Below are 21,200 nucleotides of genomic sequence, written 5' to 3'. Positions count from 1 at the left end.
AAAATTTACACTTTTAATTTTGTTGTCTTACAACATCGCTGTGATTTGTCTCCTCTGATGGGTCATCCACCAAGCGTGTGGCAATTCCAGTGGCAGATATGAAAGATACCATGTGGTAAGGGTATACTGCTCAGGCTGATGTAAGGGAAATGGTTAAAGCAGGCACTTTCCAAGAGCCATTGACTATTGTTTGTCAATAGCAAACATCAGACCTGCACGGATACTCCGTATAGCACAGACAAAACAGTGAGGAAATGCCCAACCAGTAGCCTTGCTCACTGAAAAACAAATAATCTTGCATTTTAATTATAGTAGAGATGACTGAATGTGTTTATGAAAATGTAAGAGTCAGTTCAAAGACTACAGACTATATGAAACTTTACACAACTCACCTTATACTTGGGCTCCTAAAGCCTTCTGTAAACCTACATTTTATGCAACTAGCTGGAGTTTTACCTTCATAAGCTCCATCACTAACCTGTCTTGCCTCTACTAGGGTTTACATAAAGTTGTGTTACTCCCACAGTGGGAAGGAGAAAAAAAAAAAAAGAAAAACAAAATACTGTTTTTCTATGCAGCACAAATTCTGTTATATTCACACTCTGGAGGGCATACAGTACTGGATACAACTGAAGCAGGCAAACAGACTAGTCACACCGCACTGATTATCCAGTATGATCCCTTTCATAATGCAGTAACACACAAACAGGAACAGAAAAAAGCAAGAGTCAGAGACAACAAACATCAAATGGTCTTCTCTATCAGGAGATCAGTCCCAAGCCCCACTTCGACAGCAAACTGTAATCACTAAATCCTTTCTTAGTTCAAAAACTTTCCAGATTTCACCCTATCATTTGTTAAGTGATATGAAACACATCTTGCTTTCACCACTGCTAATGGCACCTTGGTCCCCCATTTTTTTTCACCCTAGTGCCTTTCAGATAACACTCTGGACAGCTGAATTTCAGAACTATAAAAGTTGCATGCCCACATGCAAGGCAAGAATTTGGCCTGCAGCCACTTGGATTATATTAGATTATCCTGTTTTTCAGACAAAAAGCACTTCCTTTTTTTGCTTTTTAAAGCTTTTCACCTTGGTTTCTTCTAGTTGTCTTTGGAGATTTTTGGGATCCACTGCAATTGGCTCTGATAGTTGTTTGTTCACAGCTATTTCAGAGGCCTGGAGACCTGACAAAAGTCCAGATGAGGCATCTTCATAATGCTGGTATTTATCCACCAGGTCTTTAAGGTTATTTCCAAGGATGCTACACTAAAAGAGTAAAAAACAAACAAGCAAATACCCAGGCATTAAACTGTGTACTGCATTTCATACCAATCTCAAGGTCATGCAATACTTCCTGAAATACTGCATGATTTTTTCCTGTCATCGTTCTACTGTCTAACTGATTTCTGAACTAAGGCACAACAGCTGGACAGGCTACGCAGGTCTTCCCAGTTTGTGCTCCTCAAGCGTGATTTAGGATCAATTCACTGAGGCAGGTGGGAAACTGGAATCTAACCCACTGTGCTAGAATAGGAAAAGCTTTAGGAATACTTTCTGATCCATCAATGTAAAGACTCTCTATCAGCATTCTGACACCAAAAATGTGCAGATAAGGTATGTATGAAAGCAATACTCTGTTGTCTGTATTTTAATGAACATAAAAAAAAAAATAAATCAGAAGATATGTGTATGTTCATTAAAATACAGACAGCAGAGTATTCCTTTCATACATACCTTATCTGCATAGTGAATCCAAAGTGATATGGCTCGATATCGCATATATGCTTTGTTTTGGTCACTTAAGAATATCATCTGACCAAGATCCTATTAGTCCTATATGTCAGCACGCCCCAAAATGTATACAGTGAATCATCACGTAAAAACGTCAGTGGAACTCTTTTAGACTTTTTGGAGATGGTTTCACAAGCAAAATCTGATTGTATCAAGTCATAATATTTATAAACAGTTAGTTTAAATATTTATATTCTGAACCTTCCATACACTGTATTTTAATATTTACATACAGTACTTGGTCTCCATCTGGTGGGCAAACATAGAATGCACACATTTATGTAACCACTTAACTAAGATCTGACTTTCTGATTCCTTCAACATATAAGCCGATAAACTCATATGTTTGTGTGCGAATATAGATATATATAGATATATATATATAAAAAGAGATATAAGTATTTATTACAAGCCAGAAGCTTTTGCAAAAGGCAAAAAGGTTACTACAAACCCATTTACAAAACTTGGAAGATCACACATACAAATTGCGGAAGATCTCACTTTTTAAAAGTCTGTCCTTCAAGACTCGATTTAGTAAAAAACGTCTGCTTTGTGTTGGTTCTGCTCTGCATATTTATGGTCAAATATTTAAAGCGTGTCTATTATGTATGTGCTAAATGTATATATGGAAAGGATAGAATTTGGCAAGTTGACAAATCTGAGACCACAAATCAAGCTGCTGGCATAGGATTTTTATGTGTATAAAAATAAGCTCTCTGAAAATTTTGTGATGAAATCTTTACATTCACACTCAAACTAATCCAATAGATCAACAGGAGGAAATCTAATGTGTTAATACAAGCTTTTAGCTTCACTGTTCATATAAATTAAGTGAGAAAATGAAAACAAGCTTCTGTAAATGGAGAGCCTTCTTCACAAACTGTTTGAGAGAAAAGGGTTTACACTGGTTTTGTAATCGAGCAATCACATCCATGTCTTTACAGAATTTACATTTCTGAGCAAGAAAACATTGAAGAGAGAAAAATTCCAGACAAAGATGGCAACTGCTGCAGACTAACACTGTATCAGTGGACAGTGAAGCTCTACTAAGGAGTCTGAACCTATCATCTTAGAAAATCATGAAATGGCATAGTCAAAGGATACTGACAGCAACTGTCTCTTAAGTGGTTCAATTACTACTTATCTCAAAAGTTTGCAATTCCAGAGTATTATTAATATTGAACAAGACTTCGTTGGTTTTTTGAAAACAGATAGAGAATTGGCATGCGAGACCAGTTGGTGATGTCTGTCTAGTTCTACCAGACAGATTCCCTACATGAACCTGCCACAGAGAGCTGGATTGTCTTCCCTCTCTAAGGTGCATGGAGGATTTTGCACTGCTAGTTTCCCATTAGAGACTAATCTGAGATTGTTAAGGATAAAATGTTTATTTGGCAGAGTAGTAGAAAAGAATTGCTATCCTCAAATCACTACATCCTTGCATGCCTAGTGCTGACAACAAAGGTCACATTGGGACAAACTATTTCAGGATACAAATCAAATTGAAATTTTGAATGTTAGTCTTGGCATAGTGTCTCTTTTTCTATACTCATTTTATTATATGAAGCCAGGTAAATAAGCAGTTGCGGGAAATATCGTAAGGAACATAAAGAAATATTATCCATCTAAAAGCATTACAATTTCTTTCCACCCCAAAATGTTACTCAGACATCCCGTACTGTCATAGACTAAAAGAGTTTGTTTAAGGTTGGAAAGAACAATGAGGAAATCTGGTCTCATTTCTCCCTTATAACACAAGGTAGAAAATTTCATCCATTCAGACCTTAAATAGTCTGGCGCTTGACTAAAGCAGGTCTTCTAGAAAAATCACCTTCTTGTTACCTAACTTTAAGAAACAAAGAATTTACAACTTCCCACAGTATTTGTTTCATCAGCTAACCCCTTTTAAACTGCCAAATCAATTACAGTAGTCTTTTCTACTCAGTATAAATAAAACTTACCTTAGTATAAAGAGATTTGAAACGATCTGAAGCACTATCCAGTTTATTTTGCACTTCAGCATACGTAGCTGAAGTATCAATACCATCTTTGTCAACCTTCACACCATCTCTTTTGCTACATGACCTTGCAGCATCTAAAACTCTTTGTCCAGAAATTGTAATATACCGTAAATCACCTTTGTGAGATATAACATCTTCTGAAAAACTCTTTTGCCTTTTCAGTTTGACCATAATACCACTGAAGTCAGAAGCACCTGCCTCCAAATTGTCAAGTTCTTGTTCTGCCTGCTGCAGCCAGGTTTCAAATTCACTATAGTCTGCATCAAATTTCTCAAGTTCTTCTCTTAGAGAATGAGTCAACTTCATTTTCCGTTCTGATTCGGCTAAAACAGTCTCATACTGAGCCTTCAGCTCTTTCATGTTCCTTTGCATCTTGTCTTTTTCTTCAGGGGAAAGGTAGTGCCCTTGTTTCTCAAGCAATGCCTGAGCAGACTGAGTTGCTATTATGACGGCCTGCTGCTGTGAAATAATTTTCTCATGTTGAGCCTACAAGAAAAAAAAAATAAAAATTATTACCAACACCACCTCGGATGGTTCCATTAGACCATTACTGTCTTGAAATCTCTGCTGAATTCTGCTTAGAAACGACAAGTAAAACAAAGTCCATCAAAATAATAAAAAGCTTTTCTAATTTTCATATTATTTATTACAAAACATTTTGTGAGTAATTTAAGTGAAAGCATGACTCCTGGTCATCATATTTCTGTGCAGTTTCAAAATTTGACGGAACATCCAATGGTAATTTTAGCCAGATATACAGGCCACGACCGAATGGGAGTCTTCAAATATCACTGGAACTCGGAAATACTGGTATATATATATCACACAAACCCTTTCCCCTGTACTTCTAAAAGACAATTCTGTGTAGTAAAACTAGATATTATCAATCTCTCTTCTTTTTTCCTAGTAAAAATTATTTGCTTATTACTTAACACTTAGGATAGCACGCTTAGTGTAATCAAAGTCTTCCCAATTCCCTGTCTCAAAACAGGATTTATCAAATAAAGCATTCAAAAGCAGGCAACTTTCCAAATCAGAACTGTTCCATTTCCTGTTACATATATTGTAGCTACCATTTCAGACAAACAGACCAAAAGGAGTGAAAGCAGCAAACATTAAAAAAAAATACAGATACTTTCTTCTTATATTGAGTGGACAAACATTATTATCCGATTTTTCAAATTTTATTTTTCAATTTCAAGAGCAGTGATTCTTATAAAATATACTTGGTCATAAAACAGGTCCTTTTGACATTAAAAATCAAGACACATTCTATGCACGTAAATTGTTTCACTGTCATAAAAAATATTAAGTCATAGGAACTAGAACTGTATGCCACATAAAATCCATATTTCAAATAGATTCTTTCAAAAAAATCTCCATTCCTGAAGGTCCTCTATTCCCATGTAAAATAGCTATGTAAAATTATCCTGTAGGCATTAGGTGCAGAAAAGAACTGTCAAAAAAGCGCAAGTAGAAACATTATGTACACAAAAACAAATTATCTCATTTTCTTAGGTTTTGTTTTTGTTTTTTTTTAAATAAGAAAGGAAATCCAAAATAGTATCAGCTATCAGCATAATCATTTTCATCAGCCTGTCCATCAAACCACACCTAAAAGTTCTTGGTTGCTCAGCTGCAAGTCAACAAAGGCCATGAAACTGAGGTCTTATTATTTTAAATGCTTCCAATTGTCTTACCTGGGAAATCTATTTTTCAAATGCTGCATTTTGTAACTCATCCTTCTGAAGCCTTGTCCATGTGTTAAAGTTATAGGGAATGAAGATTATAATTTCAGCAAACTATTATTTGCAGCTATTGGTCATCAGTGTTCACAGGGAACTATAGGGGGTTGAATCATTTGGCTATTACAAAGATTTTTGAAAAAGTCACATAAAGGGTTTGAATTTATGTTGCTGCTTTTTGCATTTTACCTACCTGCATTAATTTCTCACAATAAAAATTAACAAGAGACACGATTCTCAACATTTACCTCGTAGAATATGTCCTTTTTCTTATTTTGCAGGAAACAATCACAGTAACAGCGAAAAAGTGACAAATTTGCAATACACTCTAACTACTGAAATTCCTACCACTGTATATCACTAACCTCCTAGTGCCTGTTCCAAAGTCTACGACAGAAAGGATGAGATTGAATTCACTCATGTTGACATGCTTAGCACCTAAATGTTGAATAAACCCAGTAACAGTACCTTGACTTTCTGATACTGCTGGTTCAGATTATCTTCTGTGCTTTTTACTAGTCCGTCCACCCGAGTCTCAAAGTCTTGCTGCATTTCCAGCAGATTACCATTGACATCATCCTCCTCTCCTTCCAAAGCTGTCACATCTCCCTCTTCCAAGTGTGTTCCATTCTGTTCTATTGCCTGCTTAAATTTCCGGCCGTGCTCCGCTTCTTTATCCACATTTGATAACCAATCCAAGAGATTTTCTATCGTATTTTTACTTTCTTCCAGCTGTTCTATGGCTGCAACCTACATTGAAATTTTACAGTTTCAGTTTAGAAATCTTCTTTAGGCACTACAAAATATCATATGCAAACAGACCATTTAAAATACATTAACATTAAACAAAATTTTTGGTTCACATACATGTTGCTGTTTATTTTATAAAGAAAATAAACCAGCAAACAGTTTATTAGTCACCCAAATGAAATATGAATATGATTTTTATCTCTCCACAGTATATCAATAATGAGTTGCAAGACTAATCCTCTAAGACACATAAAAAGTTTGAATAAAGGTATGAAATGGTTGCCTAAAAACCTTTTCTGTTTCCTGCTTAATTGCTGTTGTCATAGCTTTATCCAGTTCTTTTTTGGACTCTTCTGCCCTCTGGCTAAGGAGCAAACACTTTGTCTTCGCTTCATTCAGTTTCTGTTCAATAATAGTCTTGTCTTCTTGTGACAACTTTTCTCCATTCTCTTTCAAGAAGGTTTCTGTATTTTTCACAATCTCTGCCAGTGTCTGGGCACTCATTCTCATGTCTTTTTGTATCTCCTTTTGAGAAAAAAGAAAGGAAATAGAAGTAAATTATTCACCAGATCTTACCAATAAACTTTACTGGAACTATCTCTGTTCTCGGGGCAAGCACCACACTGGTCCTTTCTAACTTGGGAGAGTACATGATACATTACTAAATTGCAGATAGGATTATTAAAAAAATAAAATCAATTCAACATCTGACAATGCTGCTGCAGCTCAATCTGTCTTTTTTTTTTTTTTTTTTTTTTAAATTGCAAGTCTGTTGGCTTACACTCCTATCCAGACTGAGGCCACTTTTCTCCCCTTTTTAGCAGCTTAAATATTGTATTTCCACGTACACAGAAGAAAATGTGTCTTATTTTTTAGATATCAAGAGATAAAGTAAATCTGCTACACTGTAATTAGTAAGGTGAGTCTCCTGACAAATTCCGTTCCATTACTATCCTAACAGAAACCTGTGGAAAATAAGGCGATTGAATAAAAGTCAGAAGCTTGTAGTCATCTTTCCCAGGTGGAAGTTTTCCTCTATTTCCTGGTTTTGTTCAGGCCAGAAATGCCATAAGAATATTTTTCTTTAATTGTAATCAATCATGACATTTCAATCTCCAAAGAATGTTTAAGTCCATTAAATTTCATAGTGGACAGATGTTTAGTTTCAGTTTATCCAAAGCAGTTTGCCTAGTCCTATGATAGCCAGTTTGCCTAGTCCTATGACAGAGTCAGTTTGTCCAGTCCTATGATAAGAGTCAGATAAAAAAGCCTTGCAGCAAAACTCTTCAAAATACTGTGAACAGGAATAAGCACTCCCTGATAACAATTAAAAAGCTGGTTAAGTTATTTTAGCATAATAAACAAGCGTAATTTTATCACATCTGACAGGAAGAATCTTAAGGTAACATATAACAAATTTCTTGTCTGCTCCAAGAGTGCTTCTTGAAATGTCTAGTACATACTCCCTATTCTAGTGTCTCCCAGTTTGAAAGCTTCTTTCCTCCCACTGGCACATACTGGAGTGTATTCATGGGCAGCAGTTTAAATGCATGCCATTAAGCCTTTGCTTTTGGTAGGTCAAACAAATCTATTTTACCATCCTCTCACATGACACTCTTGTTATTCAACAAAAGAGTCTAGTCACTCCCCTGTGCACTCAGTCTTCTTTAACTTATCTGACTAGAATGGTGCATACCTCCTGTTTGGTCTGGTATTGTTCTAGCTCAGCCTTGCTGTCTCCAATAACAAGAGACTCTTGCTGTCCAATGAGTCGATTTTCAGTCTGTGTAAGCAAATCACAGATTTCCTGCAGTTTCTCTTTGCATTCCTGCTGCCGTTCAGCCACATCCTATATTAGAGCCAAATACAATCGAACAATAAAACAAAAACATCCTCACTTCAGGAACTAACAGACACTCTAATAGGAATTACCTTTGAACATCAATATTGCAAAGCAATCATTTTAAAAGTATGCTGTAAACATGATAGCAGTGGTATAAAGAGCAAGATGAACATACAGAAGTTATGGATAAACCTCAAATATGTTGTAAGTAAAAGAGACCATGTTTGATGGAATTGCCCAAGAGAAGTCTGGCCATGCACATATGTGAAAGATGAAATCTCCAAACAACAGGAGTGAAAATCCAGTCTCTTAACCGCTTGAAACTTGTGATAAACATAATTAATTCTGAAAAAAGGATATCAAAACAGAGGTTAGTTGTGATTGCAAGTTAGCTCTTGTTGGTATGCATAATATGTTACCTGAATAGAAAATGTTGACTTCTTAAGCAGTAGAAAAGAACAAAACATGCAAGATCATTATTGTTACTAAGTCCTAGAAAAGTTATCTGTGCCTTTCCTTTACTCAATTTTATGTTTCTTTCACAAATGGTGGAAACGTTCTTAAAATGGCAAAATAATACAAAGTCTTCAGAATGCTAAAACACCTTTCATTATGCATAAACTCGGGGCTGAGGTGGTGATTCTGAGTCTTAACAGTGCTTCTATGAGAAGCCTTATCAGCCTCCTGTGACTCTACAAAGGCTGCTTATGCTTGCCAACTGCAGCCATGCCAGCTGAAGAGGTAACTGTCCCAACTTGACTCACAGCTTTCCCAGTGCCCATGCCTAGAATTGAAAATATCTTAGCTGATTTACTCATATGTTTGTCCCTCTAATCTGTCTCAGTCAAAACAAGCCATGCTAGCAAGGATTTAAACAAATCTGGTTCTTTGACTATGAAGACCTAGAAAAAAGATCACATAAGCAGGCAACCTGGCAAATCAGAGGAAAAGAAAGTCTTCAGCAGGACAGAAGTGATGAGCAATGGTGCGACAGTAAATTCATTGATCAGTCAGAAGAGTTCACTGCTTTATTTAATTACTGATATAGCTGCTAAACAAACACCACCTGTGAGAAACCTCAAGTAAATTTCTCTCATTGCTAGAAAGAGAAGATCTGGTCACCTCAGGCTTTACAGATCCTTATGCCCAAAACTGTGTCTCTCCATAATCTAATATCCTGTTTCTGTAACTGTACCAAGGAAAGATAAAAATGACAATTCACTAAAGTTGATCAATACCATCTCTGTAGAACTATGAATGTATCTGTAATAAAACTGAGAAGATAGGAATACGCTTTGTACTGCATGCTGCTCTTAAAATTCCTCATCCAGAGACAAAACACTCAGCACACATTTACACAGAAAGGCAAACCTTCTGATCCCCCATCTCTTGCGCTGCCTGTAACTGAGCCTCTAAACTGTCCACTTGAGATGCTATCGCTTCCTTTACTTCCTGAAAAGATTTCTGGGTGGTATTTAAGAGCCTCAGCAGCTGTTTGCTCTGATTAGGAGAAAGATCTTGGGCATGTTCAGAAATGAAGAACTGAACATCAAACGCAGTGGACTCCAGTTGCGTTTTTTTACAGCCGAGCTCTGCAGCACTGTTCTGTAAATGAAGAGAAGGAAATAACTGGCAATGAAGACAAATTCAGTACAAGTAAAACACAAGTATCACCACCTTCTGTTCTTAGCTCCTGTTCCAAAATGCTTTTGGGAGACAGTTTGGCCACAGTAAATCAAAACTCTCTGTCAGAATCATTCTGACACATTCAGACACAGCATTGGAATTTCTGCATGGCTTGCCTCTGGGACAGTCCATGTCCAAGTAATGAGTAAGATGACCTTGAACACCTCTATTTCTTTGCTCTCTCATGGATGTCTGAAAACTGTCTGACCTTCAACTCTGGAAGATTTGTGGCAGGTTAGGTTTAACATTTCTAGGTTCTAGGTCTGAAGACCCAGAAATGTTAAAATATTTACTTGAAAGCATTCCTATTCTTAACTCCACAGCAAGAAGCCCCATTTCTAGTAACATTTATCAGAAGCACCAATACCTGCCATAAAGGATACTTACTTTAAGTAGCTGTAAACTTTTCTTCATCTCTTCTATATCATTTGTATTCATTACGAAGTCATTCATGATTTTACTGTTTTCTGTGATCCAGTCTGAAAATCTCTGCAGCTTGCTCAAAAGTTGCTGGTGTAATACCGCAAGCTTAGACTAGAAAGGGAAGTTTTGTATTTATTTAGGCCCCTGGAATCTAGTCACATTTTCTATCATATTAAATAGAATCATACATGTATTTCTATATTAAGATAAAACAAAATAAAGCAAAACCAAATACTTTCTTTTTAGCTGAATTACCTTGGAAAAAACTAAGATAACAACATACACCAATAAAAACATACCATTTCTGAGTCAACAGCACAGACTATTTGTTTTGCTCGTTTCGAAGATGTATCACAGACCACCAAAAATGCTTCCTGCAAATAGTCATAGCTTATCTTTAGCTCTTTTAGTTTTTCTTCAGGAATATCCCTGTGACAAAACTTTAAAAACTCTTCTGTCAACTTCATGTCCTTTTTAAGGATAATTGCAAAAGTAGCCAGTCCTGATTCAAATGACTATAAAGAGAATATATATAAAATGTATTAAGTTACTAAGCAAGAAAGACATTTAAATCTGAATTACTTTAATTATATTTGAAATCTCTCTTTTTTTATCTAAGGGCTTTTCCTAGCACCCATCACTGAAGTGACAAGCATAAAGAACACTTTACTTACCTCTAGTTGTTCCAGTTCATCTTTTAATCTTTCCAGGTTGTTACTAATAGGCTGCTGCTTATCTAGGTGGCTTTTCATATCTTGAAGCACTGCCAAATGTCCTCGCATTTTCTCTGTTATCTTTAAGCACTGCTGTACTCCATCAACCTGAAAATTAGTTTTAACAATACGAAAAGGTTTTCCGAACTGACAGACTTGAAAACAAGCAATAAAATTCCTTGTTTTAATTATGATTTATTTTAAATTTATCATTTAATTTTTCAACCACTTTTCCAATTTAATTATTCTCTCCAGCACCTGGAAGGATTCCTTTAACACAGGACATGTAGCACATACCAGCTGTTGTTACTTACCACGCTAGTGGGGGTGTCTTCCAGGACTGCTTCTTTTGTTTTGAAAAGAGGCTCAGTAAAGCCTTTGGACAAGCTGTCTGTCTTCCCATGGTCCTGGTCACTTTTCCAAGTAACGGCTGTGTCGTCTGCCAATATTTTCTCTTTTGCAATTTCTGATCCAAACTCTGATTGTTCTGTTGAGAAAAGAGTACAAAGCCCATCTACTTTGCCTTTACCCTCTCGTTCTGTTGTGATACCAGCAACCTGTGAGGTTGTAAGCAAACCACTTATCAGCTCCTCTAACTTGCTTGTACTTTCATCTCCAGGTGAGATTTGAAAAATCTCCAGAAGTTCAGAAGTAGTAAGTTTTGGAATAGAAGCTTTCACGTCTGTTTCACTCTTCCTTTCAACTGGATCACCCATCTTTTGCCTGCGGGATTCCTGCTTCAGAATATCACGAAGAAGATCAGGACTTCTGCAATCGGGCCAAAGCAATGAAAGAGTATCACTGCCCTTTGACTCTGTACACGGTGTAGTAACCATTAATGCAGTTCTAACAGCATTGCTTATTTGCTTGAGATTTGACCCACTAGACGTGTCACTCCCAAGCTGGGCGCTTCTAACCATTGTAAGTAAATTTTGCATTAAAATTTTGGTATCAGAGTAACTTAGGGGTTCACCCTCCTGCTTGCAGGAAACATGTCCCATTTTTAATTTCCTTTGAAATATATTCTTTAAGTCTTCCATTAGTGTGTCAGTCATTTCTGGTGATTGTGAAATACCTTCCTTTACTTGAAAATCTTTGCAGGGTCCCATTTCCTTTTGTAATGACTCCATGGACATTTGTTTTTTGAAACCATTTCCAAGGGAAGAAGTCTCACTGGCCATGAAATTTTCTCCCTTTGTGTTTTTCAGCGTCTCACGTTCTTTCTGGGCACCACAATTCAAGTCAGCCTCTATGCTGCTCAGAAGTGCAGAAGAAACATCAGTGGTACGGGTGTGACTCCCAAAAGGCAGTTCTTCACTCCCATCCCCTGATTCTTTGGCATCCTCAATACTTCCTAAAGTATCTGCTTTTATTGGGGAAAATTCACTATCATTGCTGCTCTTGCTTTCTGAGAAGTCTTTAACAACGGTGTCAGTATTTTGACAGATAACTCTCCCTGTTTCTTTAGTTATGCTCATTTCCTTTGGTTTCACTGTATCAGTTGGGGGAAAAGAATAAGTGTTAAATTCACTTGAATGCACTTCTTCCATATTTAGCAGGAAATCCTTTTCATTCTGTATATCCTTTTTCCCTCTTTCCCTGTCCTCAAAGCAACAGGATTCAGTTTTATCCAATTCTGAATGGCTGCCTTCTTTTGAATCTGTTGTATATTGTTTTAAAGAAGCGGAAATGTTAAAATCTCTCTTAAATTCATCTGATTTCACACCAACTCCAATGTCAAGCAAAGCTTGATCAACATTTACTTGTTCGTTACTTGAAACAGGAGTTTCTCTATCAACTTTAATTACTGATGCATCAAATATTTCCCCAAGGCTTTCCATGTGAATAGGACTTTTATTTAGCCCCATGATATCACATTCCTCCATAATATTTACTCTATTTTTATTTTCTGCTAGAATTTCAAGATCTCTTCCTATTTGACCATGCTTCCCACTGGTGACTGGATGTATTTGGTCACTAAGTGAACTATCACCATCACTCACATAAGGCATATCCACAAGAAATTTATTGTCCGTTTGGGACGAACTTTCCTTTAGTTGTTCCATACCAGCCATATCATTTAATACCTTTTCCTCTGCAAATACTGCTTCTCTCTGTCTTTGCCCATGATTTGAATGTAACACTGGCATGGTACTATTGTTTTTATTCACATTATGAATAAAGCATTCTGAGAGAAGCAAATCTGTCCGAGTATTTTCATCATCATCAGTAGCTTGCTTTGTAATTGGGAAGGCTCTTACACTAATGTCAGATGTCACAATACCATCAAGAAGCTGAGAACTTTGAACCTTAAGCTGCGTTTTATTATTTTCTTCACTCTTACAGGATGTCCATTTAGTGTCAAAGGTATTTTCAGACTGAATAGGCTCAGTAGTATCTTGTGACGTGTGTTTACTTTTGACACAAGTCCCATATTCATTTTCTGTTTCCTGCCATCTGTCTTCTTCACTTGTACATGTAAGACTAACACATCTTTCCTCAGAAACATCTGATGCAGATTCACATTTTCCTGAGGACAGTTCTCCATTTTCATGGTTAGACTGGAATTGCAAAATATACCCTCTCTTGTGGCCTAAAGAATAGCAACAGTCATCAATATTGTGATTATTTTCATCGCTATTTTCTATGTCTCCTAAGGAAATTAACAGCTGGTCACCTTTGTTTATACATTGATGGTCTGAGTAAAAATTATCCGTTTCTTCATCACTGTCAGAATCGGTGTCAGAGTCATCATAACTATCATAGTCCTCCTCATAATCTTCCTCCTCCTCTGTTCCTTCAGATTCATCCTCACAGGATTCACTTTCTGCTTTCATTTCATCTTCCTCATTTCTGTCTCGTACTTCTGCTTCATACATCCTCCGTAAAGAACTAAGGCCTCCTCCTTTTCCTCCTTCACTCTGCAGAGTAACTGGTAATATTTGCTCCTTCTCTCCAAAGCAACCTGTTCTTTCCCTTTCCTCCTCAGGGATTCTTTCCATAGTGTCGGCACTTGCAGAAGCTGTATTTATGCTCTCAGGTAGACCTGTCAGATTTACATGGACACTCTCTCCAACATTAGTTGCAAGTTCTTGAAAAGAGCTGGTTTCTTCTCTCAGGGTTATTAGACCACCTCTCTCCTCTAGAAAACCTAATGGAACTGATATTCTAGGCAATTCTGGCTCTGGTGTATCATCGTCCCCCAACTGCAAGGTATCAAAACCATCATCACCTTGAGGAGTGTCATAGGAATCATCGTCATCAATTTGTGGAGTATCATAGACATCACTGTCATCATCATCAACCTGAGGTGTTTCATAGGCATCATCGTCATCATTATCATCAAACTGAGAGCTGTCATCTTCAGAGGCTACCTCACCACATTCACGCTGCAAGCAGTTACTTTCAAACTGTGGGATGCCATCACTCCCTTCTACTGATGAGTCAGAACTACTGTCACACAGCAGTAACTTGTCGAATGTAAGATTGCTTTCTTCTACTGTTAGCCTTTGTGCTGTGCTGTCACTGTCCCCCACAGGTGGTCCATCACGTATAACAGTATCACCACCTAATGAAGGCCAGCAGTGCATGTCTCCACTGTCTTCTAGACACAGCTTACTCTGCAAATCAGTACAATCCTCCAAAGATGGCCTGCTATGTATATAAAGATAGTCCTCTAGGGATGGTCTGTTAGGTACATCAGCATAGTCCTGTACAGGCTGCTCACTATATCCATTATTTTCAAACTGTAGTGTGTCACTGCATTGACTAACTGGTTCTTCTGGAAGTCTATATTCAGTATCTGCACTGACAGATGAGCCAAGGCTTCTCTGAAAATCATCTGTCTTGCCACTTTCCAGTATCATTCTGCTATCGTCAGCTTGCAGTATGTGAGGCCCGTTTTTTGTGCACCTTTCCAGCTCTCTCCACGTTTCATTATCTGACAAATCATTCACACTCAAGGAATCATTCCTGTTTTCATTACCCAGACTGTCTGCCATATAAATCTCTTCTTTCTCTGTTTCTGAAATAAGATTTGGATTTGAGTAATTTGAAACATATCTTTCAATGTTCCCTGAATTTGCCTTCTGATTGTTATGCTTACACAGTTCTGCCCACTCAGAAACTTCCAGAAGACCTCTAAGTGCATTTCTGTTCATGGAATCTTGAGTGCTACTTACTTCATTTCTAAGTTCTGTAGGGTTAGCTAACAGCATCTCCTGTGTATATTCTGATTGCTCAGTACCAATAGCATTGCAAACATTTGGTCTCCAGACATGGAGATCTTCTCCCTGTGAAGATATATAATTCCCCAAGTCTTCAAACTGATATAATTTCCTATTATTAGAAGTATTCTCAGCACCTGAAAGATCACCCTGAACACTGCCTGTGACATTATTAAAGTGGACACTGCCAGCTGACTTTAGGTTAATTCCTTTCGGGCTTATGTATTTGTTATTCAACTCCATTTCTGACACATCAGCATTGTACGCAGCACCATCACCTTCCAGCAACATATTGATGGCTTCTTGTAGTTGTCCATCATATAATAAAAGTCTTCCTCCAGTGTTTGCATCCATATAACTATTTATCATCAGATAAGATATGAATAGTTTCTTAGCTTGATCTACATTATGACATACAGGGTCTGCTGTACCAGAATCTTCACGTTCCTCCTCACAGTCATGAAAGACAGATGGCAGGAATTCATACGTTGATAACCATTTTGCAGCATTTTTACAAGGGGACTCTAATTCTTCTACATTGGGCATTTTATCTGGTAAAGTCACACTGGTCAAAACAGATACAGTATTGATGTCTATTATCCCTGATTGTGCAGCCTTATCTAGACTGACTATTTCACAAGTTTCTGGAATGTAAAGTGCAGCTATTTTCTGTCTATCATTTAATATTTTGAATGCCAGCTCATTTGTTATCATCTCTTGGTGCAAAGAAGTTGATATGGGGAATATTTCACCAGTGTGAGGCCAAATCAGTCCAACAAAGCCTCTCTGTGCTTCCAATACCAGCAGTGCACTGGTAGAGGATATTAAGTTGCATTGTACAGCTTCATCAACAGTCAAGCGTTGTCCTGAATTTGGACAAAGGATTCCACCAGTCTGAACCTGATGTGTGAGGATCCCACAGGCAGTGTCCTGATCTATCATCCCTTGTCTCATGGCCTCTTCCACAGTCATTCGCTTCCCTGAGTCAGAATCAATTATACCTCCAGATGTTAACTGAGCACCCAGCAGCCTGAACATTGTTTCCCGATCAATGAGTCCTTCATGGGCTGCCCTCAAAATAGTTATCTTCCTTCCACATTTGAACGTGACTCTACCTTTTTCTTGTGGTTTCACAGGTAGGAGTCTTAACCCTGTTTCTTCATGTATTATACTTCTACGAACTATCTGTTCAAGGGAAATCTTCTCAGCACAGTTAGGGTCTATCAGATCTTTACATGTGTCTTGTTTTTCCAGAAGCTTTGCATATAATGTTGGAGAAATCAGGTTTCTCTGGAAAGCATTCTGCAAAGTCAGGTTTTCTCCAGTAGATGGCAAAATCAAGTGCCCACTTGAAAGCTGATTCTCAAGAATTTTAATAGCCAAAGGTTCTGAAATTAGACCTTGTTCTAAAGCTGATACAACAGGAAGATTTGATAACGATGATTCTGAAATAAGTTTCTTTGCATTACTTAATTCCTGCAACTGCAACAGAATCTGCTCATCAATTAAGCCATGAACTTTAGCTTCTTCCAAATCATAACATACTCCTAATTCTGGAGAAATGATTCCAGAAAGGATCAGCTGATTCTCGAGCAATCTAATTCCAGTGTCATAGTCAATAAAACCTTTTAAAATAGACTGAAAGACTGAAAGGACTTCTCCAGTTGTTTGGTCAATGACACCAGCAATGACTTTATTCACCTAAAAAGGAATATAAAAGAAAAGCTATCACTATTTTCAGACTGTGTATTTTAAATTTTCTTTTGATTTTGAATGCATGGTAAGCATAAAAACATGTACTTACCAGGCCTGGAGGAATGCTGTGAATGTTAGCAGCTCAAATGCGCAAGTGATCTATGTCAGTCATTCAACAGCACACGATGTGATAAAAGATTTAAAATCAACATGCATCTGTGAATTGAAAACCTATGCTTTGCGTACACAAATAGGGTTAGTGAAAGACAATAGAAGAAATGATTGCAGAGTGAGCAAATAGAACATATACCTGAAAGGCAAATTTTCATGCTCTAAATGTCTGTGAAAGGTTAGAATATTCGGAAACAGTATGTGATTCAAAACGACCATGCTATTCATGTTTACAGCATACAGCACTTCTCTATATACACTCAACAATATGGAATCAGATACTCTAGCACCAAATATTATATTTAGTTTGCATGGAAAGCATGAAGTCAGTTTGGCAACATTATTTGAACTAATTACGTAGACACTGCCTCTATGAGTATATCAGAACACTCATTTGCAACATAATTTTTGAGAATTCCGTATTTAAGATCCATTAACAAATGTATTTGTAGTGTTTCAGAGCTAATCATGTTATGTGCCCCAATTTTCATATCCAGATAAATTTTAATAAAAACTGAAAGTAGATCTCTCCGAGGACACTTCTGAGCGATATATGGGAGTGATTAACATGTTATTTTATGGTGTCATTTCTGCAGCAGAAACACAGACTTATCTAGCAGTCAAAGAATGGCTTTTAAGAGAAGAGTTAAGAGATGAATGATTTGTTTATCTTTCTTCATGCAAGGCACACATTATTAAGACTCTTCACAAAAAAATCTGATGAGCAGAATGTTCATATGCACAAGTAAGATCACACACCGTAATTCATAGCAAATACACAAAACCTTCAGTCAATTAAATCTCAAGTTCCTCTACACACTGTTAATTGCAGCTTCTTCTTTTACTGATCATGTGTGGTTCCAAAACCATGCAGTAAATCTCAGAAGAGACTGAAATGTAATTTTCAATCTTGTTACCTTTTCTTCCATCTTTTCATTACCCAGATACTGTGTTTCCTGCAGCTGCTTCAAAGCTTCATTGGATAACAAGCTGTAGCTCTCCTGGAGGGATCTGACTTGCTTTTCCATTTCACTTCTCTCTTCAACTGTCATTCTGTTAAGAAAAAAAGAAAAATGGAAGAAGGAGATATCTTTGGTAATTTGTAACCTGCAGGGAGTGATCTGCTTACCTTTACTTAAATTGGCAAATTGGAAAAAGTAGTCCAAAAAAAACATAGCCTAATTACAAGGATGTTCAAGAAAGCTACAATCTGCTTGTAGTCATCCAGGAAAATAAGCTACATTAATCTAGAACTTATGGTGAATTATCACTAAAGCACTTAACATTTGCATGTGCTTTTGTCTACTGATTACCAGTTAAGACAGGTAACATGGCAAGCAAGGAGTCATGAGATATCTCAGCAATTTAATAACTTAAACAGTCTGATTTCAGACACAGATGAAACAAACTTGTGACTTATAGTTCAAGTACTAATTTACTACTAATTTGTTAATTATTTTGACTTCAAATGAAAATTACTATCTAATGATTTTTAAGTGGACCAGAGGTATATAAAACTAGCCAAATTCTTGAAATAAACAAAACTGCATCAAGCTTCCCCAAATGGTAAAACAAAATTATAAAATTAAAGAAAAAAACGGACATATTTCTATGTGAAACATAACTGGAACTGTAAGATGAGGATATGATTTCATTTTAAGCAAACAGTTCAATTCATTTACATTATTTCAAAAATAAAAATGGCATACTTCTCACTGTGCTTAGCTAAAAACGACTGAGTAGTCTGCAAAGCTTCAGCTATTTGTTCTTTCTTGGTTGACACTTCATCCAGGGATATCTGAAAAATAAACAACCTGTGTTCAAGACTTAACTACGCACATAGATACAAACAACCAACCTATCTGAGACTAAACTCAATAGTACAAGAACTTGATTTTGTTTCTTTAAATACCAGCTATTAGAGCGATATTCTTTACTATGGAATTGTATCATTTATATATGGATAAGTCATCGTGCTACACCTTTTGGTTAAATAAGCTGTTTGTATTAGAAAATTATTGGGTGAGACAAAAAGAATTTATTTTAAAATGTTATTGGTTTGAAAATTAACCAATTATTTAAAACCACTTATTATAGTTAGCACAGTTTAAAGAAGCTTTATAAAGATGTGTACAATGGTCACATTCAAGAAGTTGCTCACCAATATGAGAGATAATAACTTTTTAAAACATACCAGAAGGCCACAAACCTTCATGAAATTCAATGACGGAGACAAATGCAATATCAGACACTCGGAAAAAATGAATTATTTATTAATATTCTCCCTGCTATCATTTCTGTCATCCCCATTAAAGCACTTGTTCTGGCAGAGGAACTTGTGAGAATTTAATCTTTTAACTTTTCTGAGAAACTGCCTGAAGTCTCTTCAGAGAAAAGCACTGATTTTGGATAAATAAAGGCAACGTATCAAAGTGGAGTCTAGGACTTCATTAGCAAGCCCGAGATATGCTCAGTGTCGGTGCTAAGAGAACTCTAGCGAGGTGCTTGGGCCCTGCATTCACCCAGATCTGGACGCAACCAATTCTGTCCCTGTGTGCATCACATCAAAGGGCCTGAACACGGTCTTTGCAATCACTGCCAGCGGACCACAGTGCCACCACTTGTGCTGCTTGGACAGAAACTGAGAAAGCAAGCACTGTACGCACTACGCAGGAAGGCAACGCGAGCAGGCTGAGGGAGCAGGTGGGGTCACAAGCACCACTTTGCTCAGGGAACTGGCATCGCTGCGGCGGCTGTGTGCGCCCTCTCGCTACTGGCTTCTCCACCCACTCCACAGCTACACCCCACAGTAACCCCAAACCACTGTGTGAAATGTATTTCAGCTAACATTAGCTATCAAATCACTAGTCTACATGTTTCTACAAAACTTGTCAAGGCACCTGTGCTAGACAGCAGAGACACAAAACCAGGCACCTCTGGAAGGCGACGCTACCTCGCTGGGCTGTTTCACGAGGGAAGGAAACACCATCAGCAAACGCCCACCTCCCACGGGCTGGAGGAAGCCGAGGCGGCTAACTCACAGGTTACTCACTGAAGGCTCAGGCTGGATGGGGAAGATGCCAGCCACATGACCGTGGTAAGCTGAGATGCTCTAGGGAGTTGAGCGCTGGCCCAACACTGACAAAGGTTTGCACTGTCATCATTCACAAGGGCAGAAAATGACTGGTGTTGAATGTTTTTGCAAAGCCTGATCCTAACCATTAGTGATTTACCAGCCAATATGCTCAAATCAATACAAGGTTACTTCCTCCTATAAATATAGGGACAAACTCAGTAACAGAACTAGCACTGGTCCTCTATGAACAAGCAGTACGCTGGGACCAGTGGCCATCAGGACTGCAGGACTGCCAACCTGCCCGACAGCAAGCTTGATTTATGCACACGCTGCTCCAGTGGCTCCAACTGGCACCAGCATGTGTGACCAAAATAAAAACACAGGAACAGGCTGCCAGGAGGGCCAAAATCATGGTTGCGTGACCACACATCCAGCCCTGTACTGAGGGATGTGGAAAAAATAACTGCTCTGTCTCTCTGCTACTCAGTGTGCAGGTATATCTTCACCTACTGACATCTTTTTAGGTGTCACTAAGCTATTTTATGGGACAAGCCTAGCAGGGGAGCTGTTAGAAATGACAGGAGACTTCACAGATGGAACTTAATGGTCAGAGTTACAACTGTACACAGTGACAATGTACCTGTTAAATACAAAGACGGCAAGATGGGCCACTCCAGCAGCCTGTGGACTAGTGTGATCATAAAGAAGGCTCAGTCAACACCTGCTGCATTCCCTAAGACAGCAGTTTTGACTATCCCATAAGAGGACCCCTCAAAGTAACTTTTCAAAAGCAAATAAAAAGAAACCTGGCCCTCAGGCTCCTCCTGCCAACTCTCTCCTTCCTGGTGCCAGAGTAGAAGTTACCAGACTTATTCACTGAACCATTTCAGGACAAGGGGGCAGACCTACAAAGAGCCGTCCTGCCACGATGCACTGTCCCTCCACAAAGCCTGAGTTACGGTCTGCAGGGCCTAGCTTCTCTAAACTGACATTTTGCAGTGTCAGAAAGCGTCACGTGCCACGCCTGTAAAAAGCAGCTTGCACTTCTTCCTGAGT

General features: G+C 37.9%; 1 protein-coding gene across 14 annotated transcripts in view; it reads right to left on the bottom strand.

Annotated features, from left to right (window-relative positions):
- The window catches only part of DST (dystonin), a 315,735-nt gene that overhangs the window by 98,751 nt on the left and 195,784 nt on the right, over nt 1–21,200 (bottom strand). For 9 of the 14 annotated variants that reach the window (XM_087774769.1, XM_087774770.1, XM_087774782.1 and 6 more), the window contains 12 exons: nt 18,778–18,866; nt 17,986–18,121; nt 11,291–16,903; nt 10,938–11,084; nt 10,563–10,778; nt 10,228–10,374; nt 9,526–9,759; nt 8,008–8,160; nt 6,603–6,836; nt 6,030–6,311; nt 3,757–4,302; nt 1,094–1,270 (listed from right to left, as the gene is read on the bottom strand). In XM_087774769.1, coding sequence (XP_087630895.1) covers nt 1,094–1,270; nt 3,757–4,302; nt 6,030–6,311; nt 6,603–6,836; nt 8,008–8,160; nt 9,526–9,759; nt 10,228–10,374; nt 10,563–10,778; nt 10,938–11,084; nt 11,291–16,903; nt 17,986–18,121; nt 18,778–18,866 — 7,974 coding nt within the window. The remainder of the gene's footprint in view (nt 1–1,093; nt 1,271–3,756; nt 4,303–6,029; nt 6,312–6,602; nt 6,837–8,007; nt 8,161–9,525; nt 9,760–10,227; nt 10,375–10,562; nt 10,779–10,937; nt 11,085–11,290; nt 16,904–17,985; nt 18,122–18,777; nt 18,867–21,200) is intronic. The other 5 variants (XM_087774775.1, XM_087774776.1, XM_087774779.1 and 2 more) reach the window with 1 other exon arrangement.

This window comes from Nipponia nippon, unplaced genomic scaffold (assembly GCF_047370975.1).
Source record: "Nipponia nippon isolate SJK-2023a ecotype South Korea unplaced genomic scaffold, ASM4737097v1 scaffold_4, whole genome shotgun sequence".
NCBI classification, from domain to species: Eukaryota; Metazoa; Chordata; class Aves; order Pelecaniformes; family Threskiornithidae; genus Nipponia; species Nipponia nippon.
This window is presented reverse-complemented; position numbering and strand designations above follow the sequence as displayed.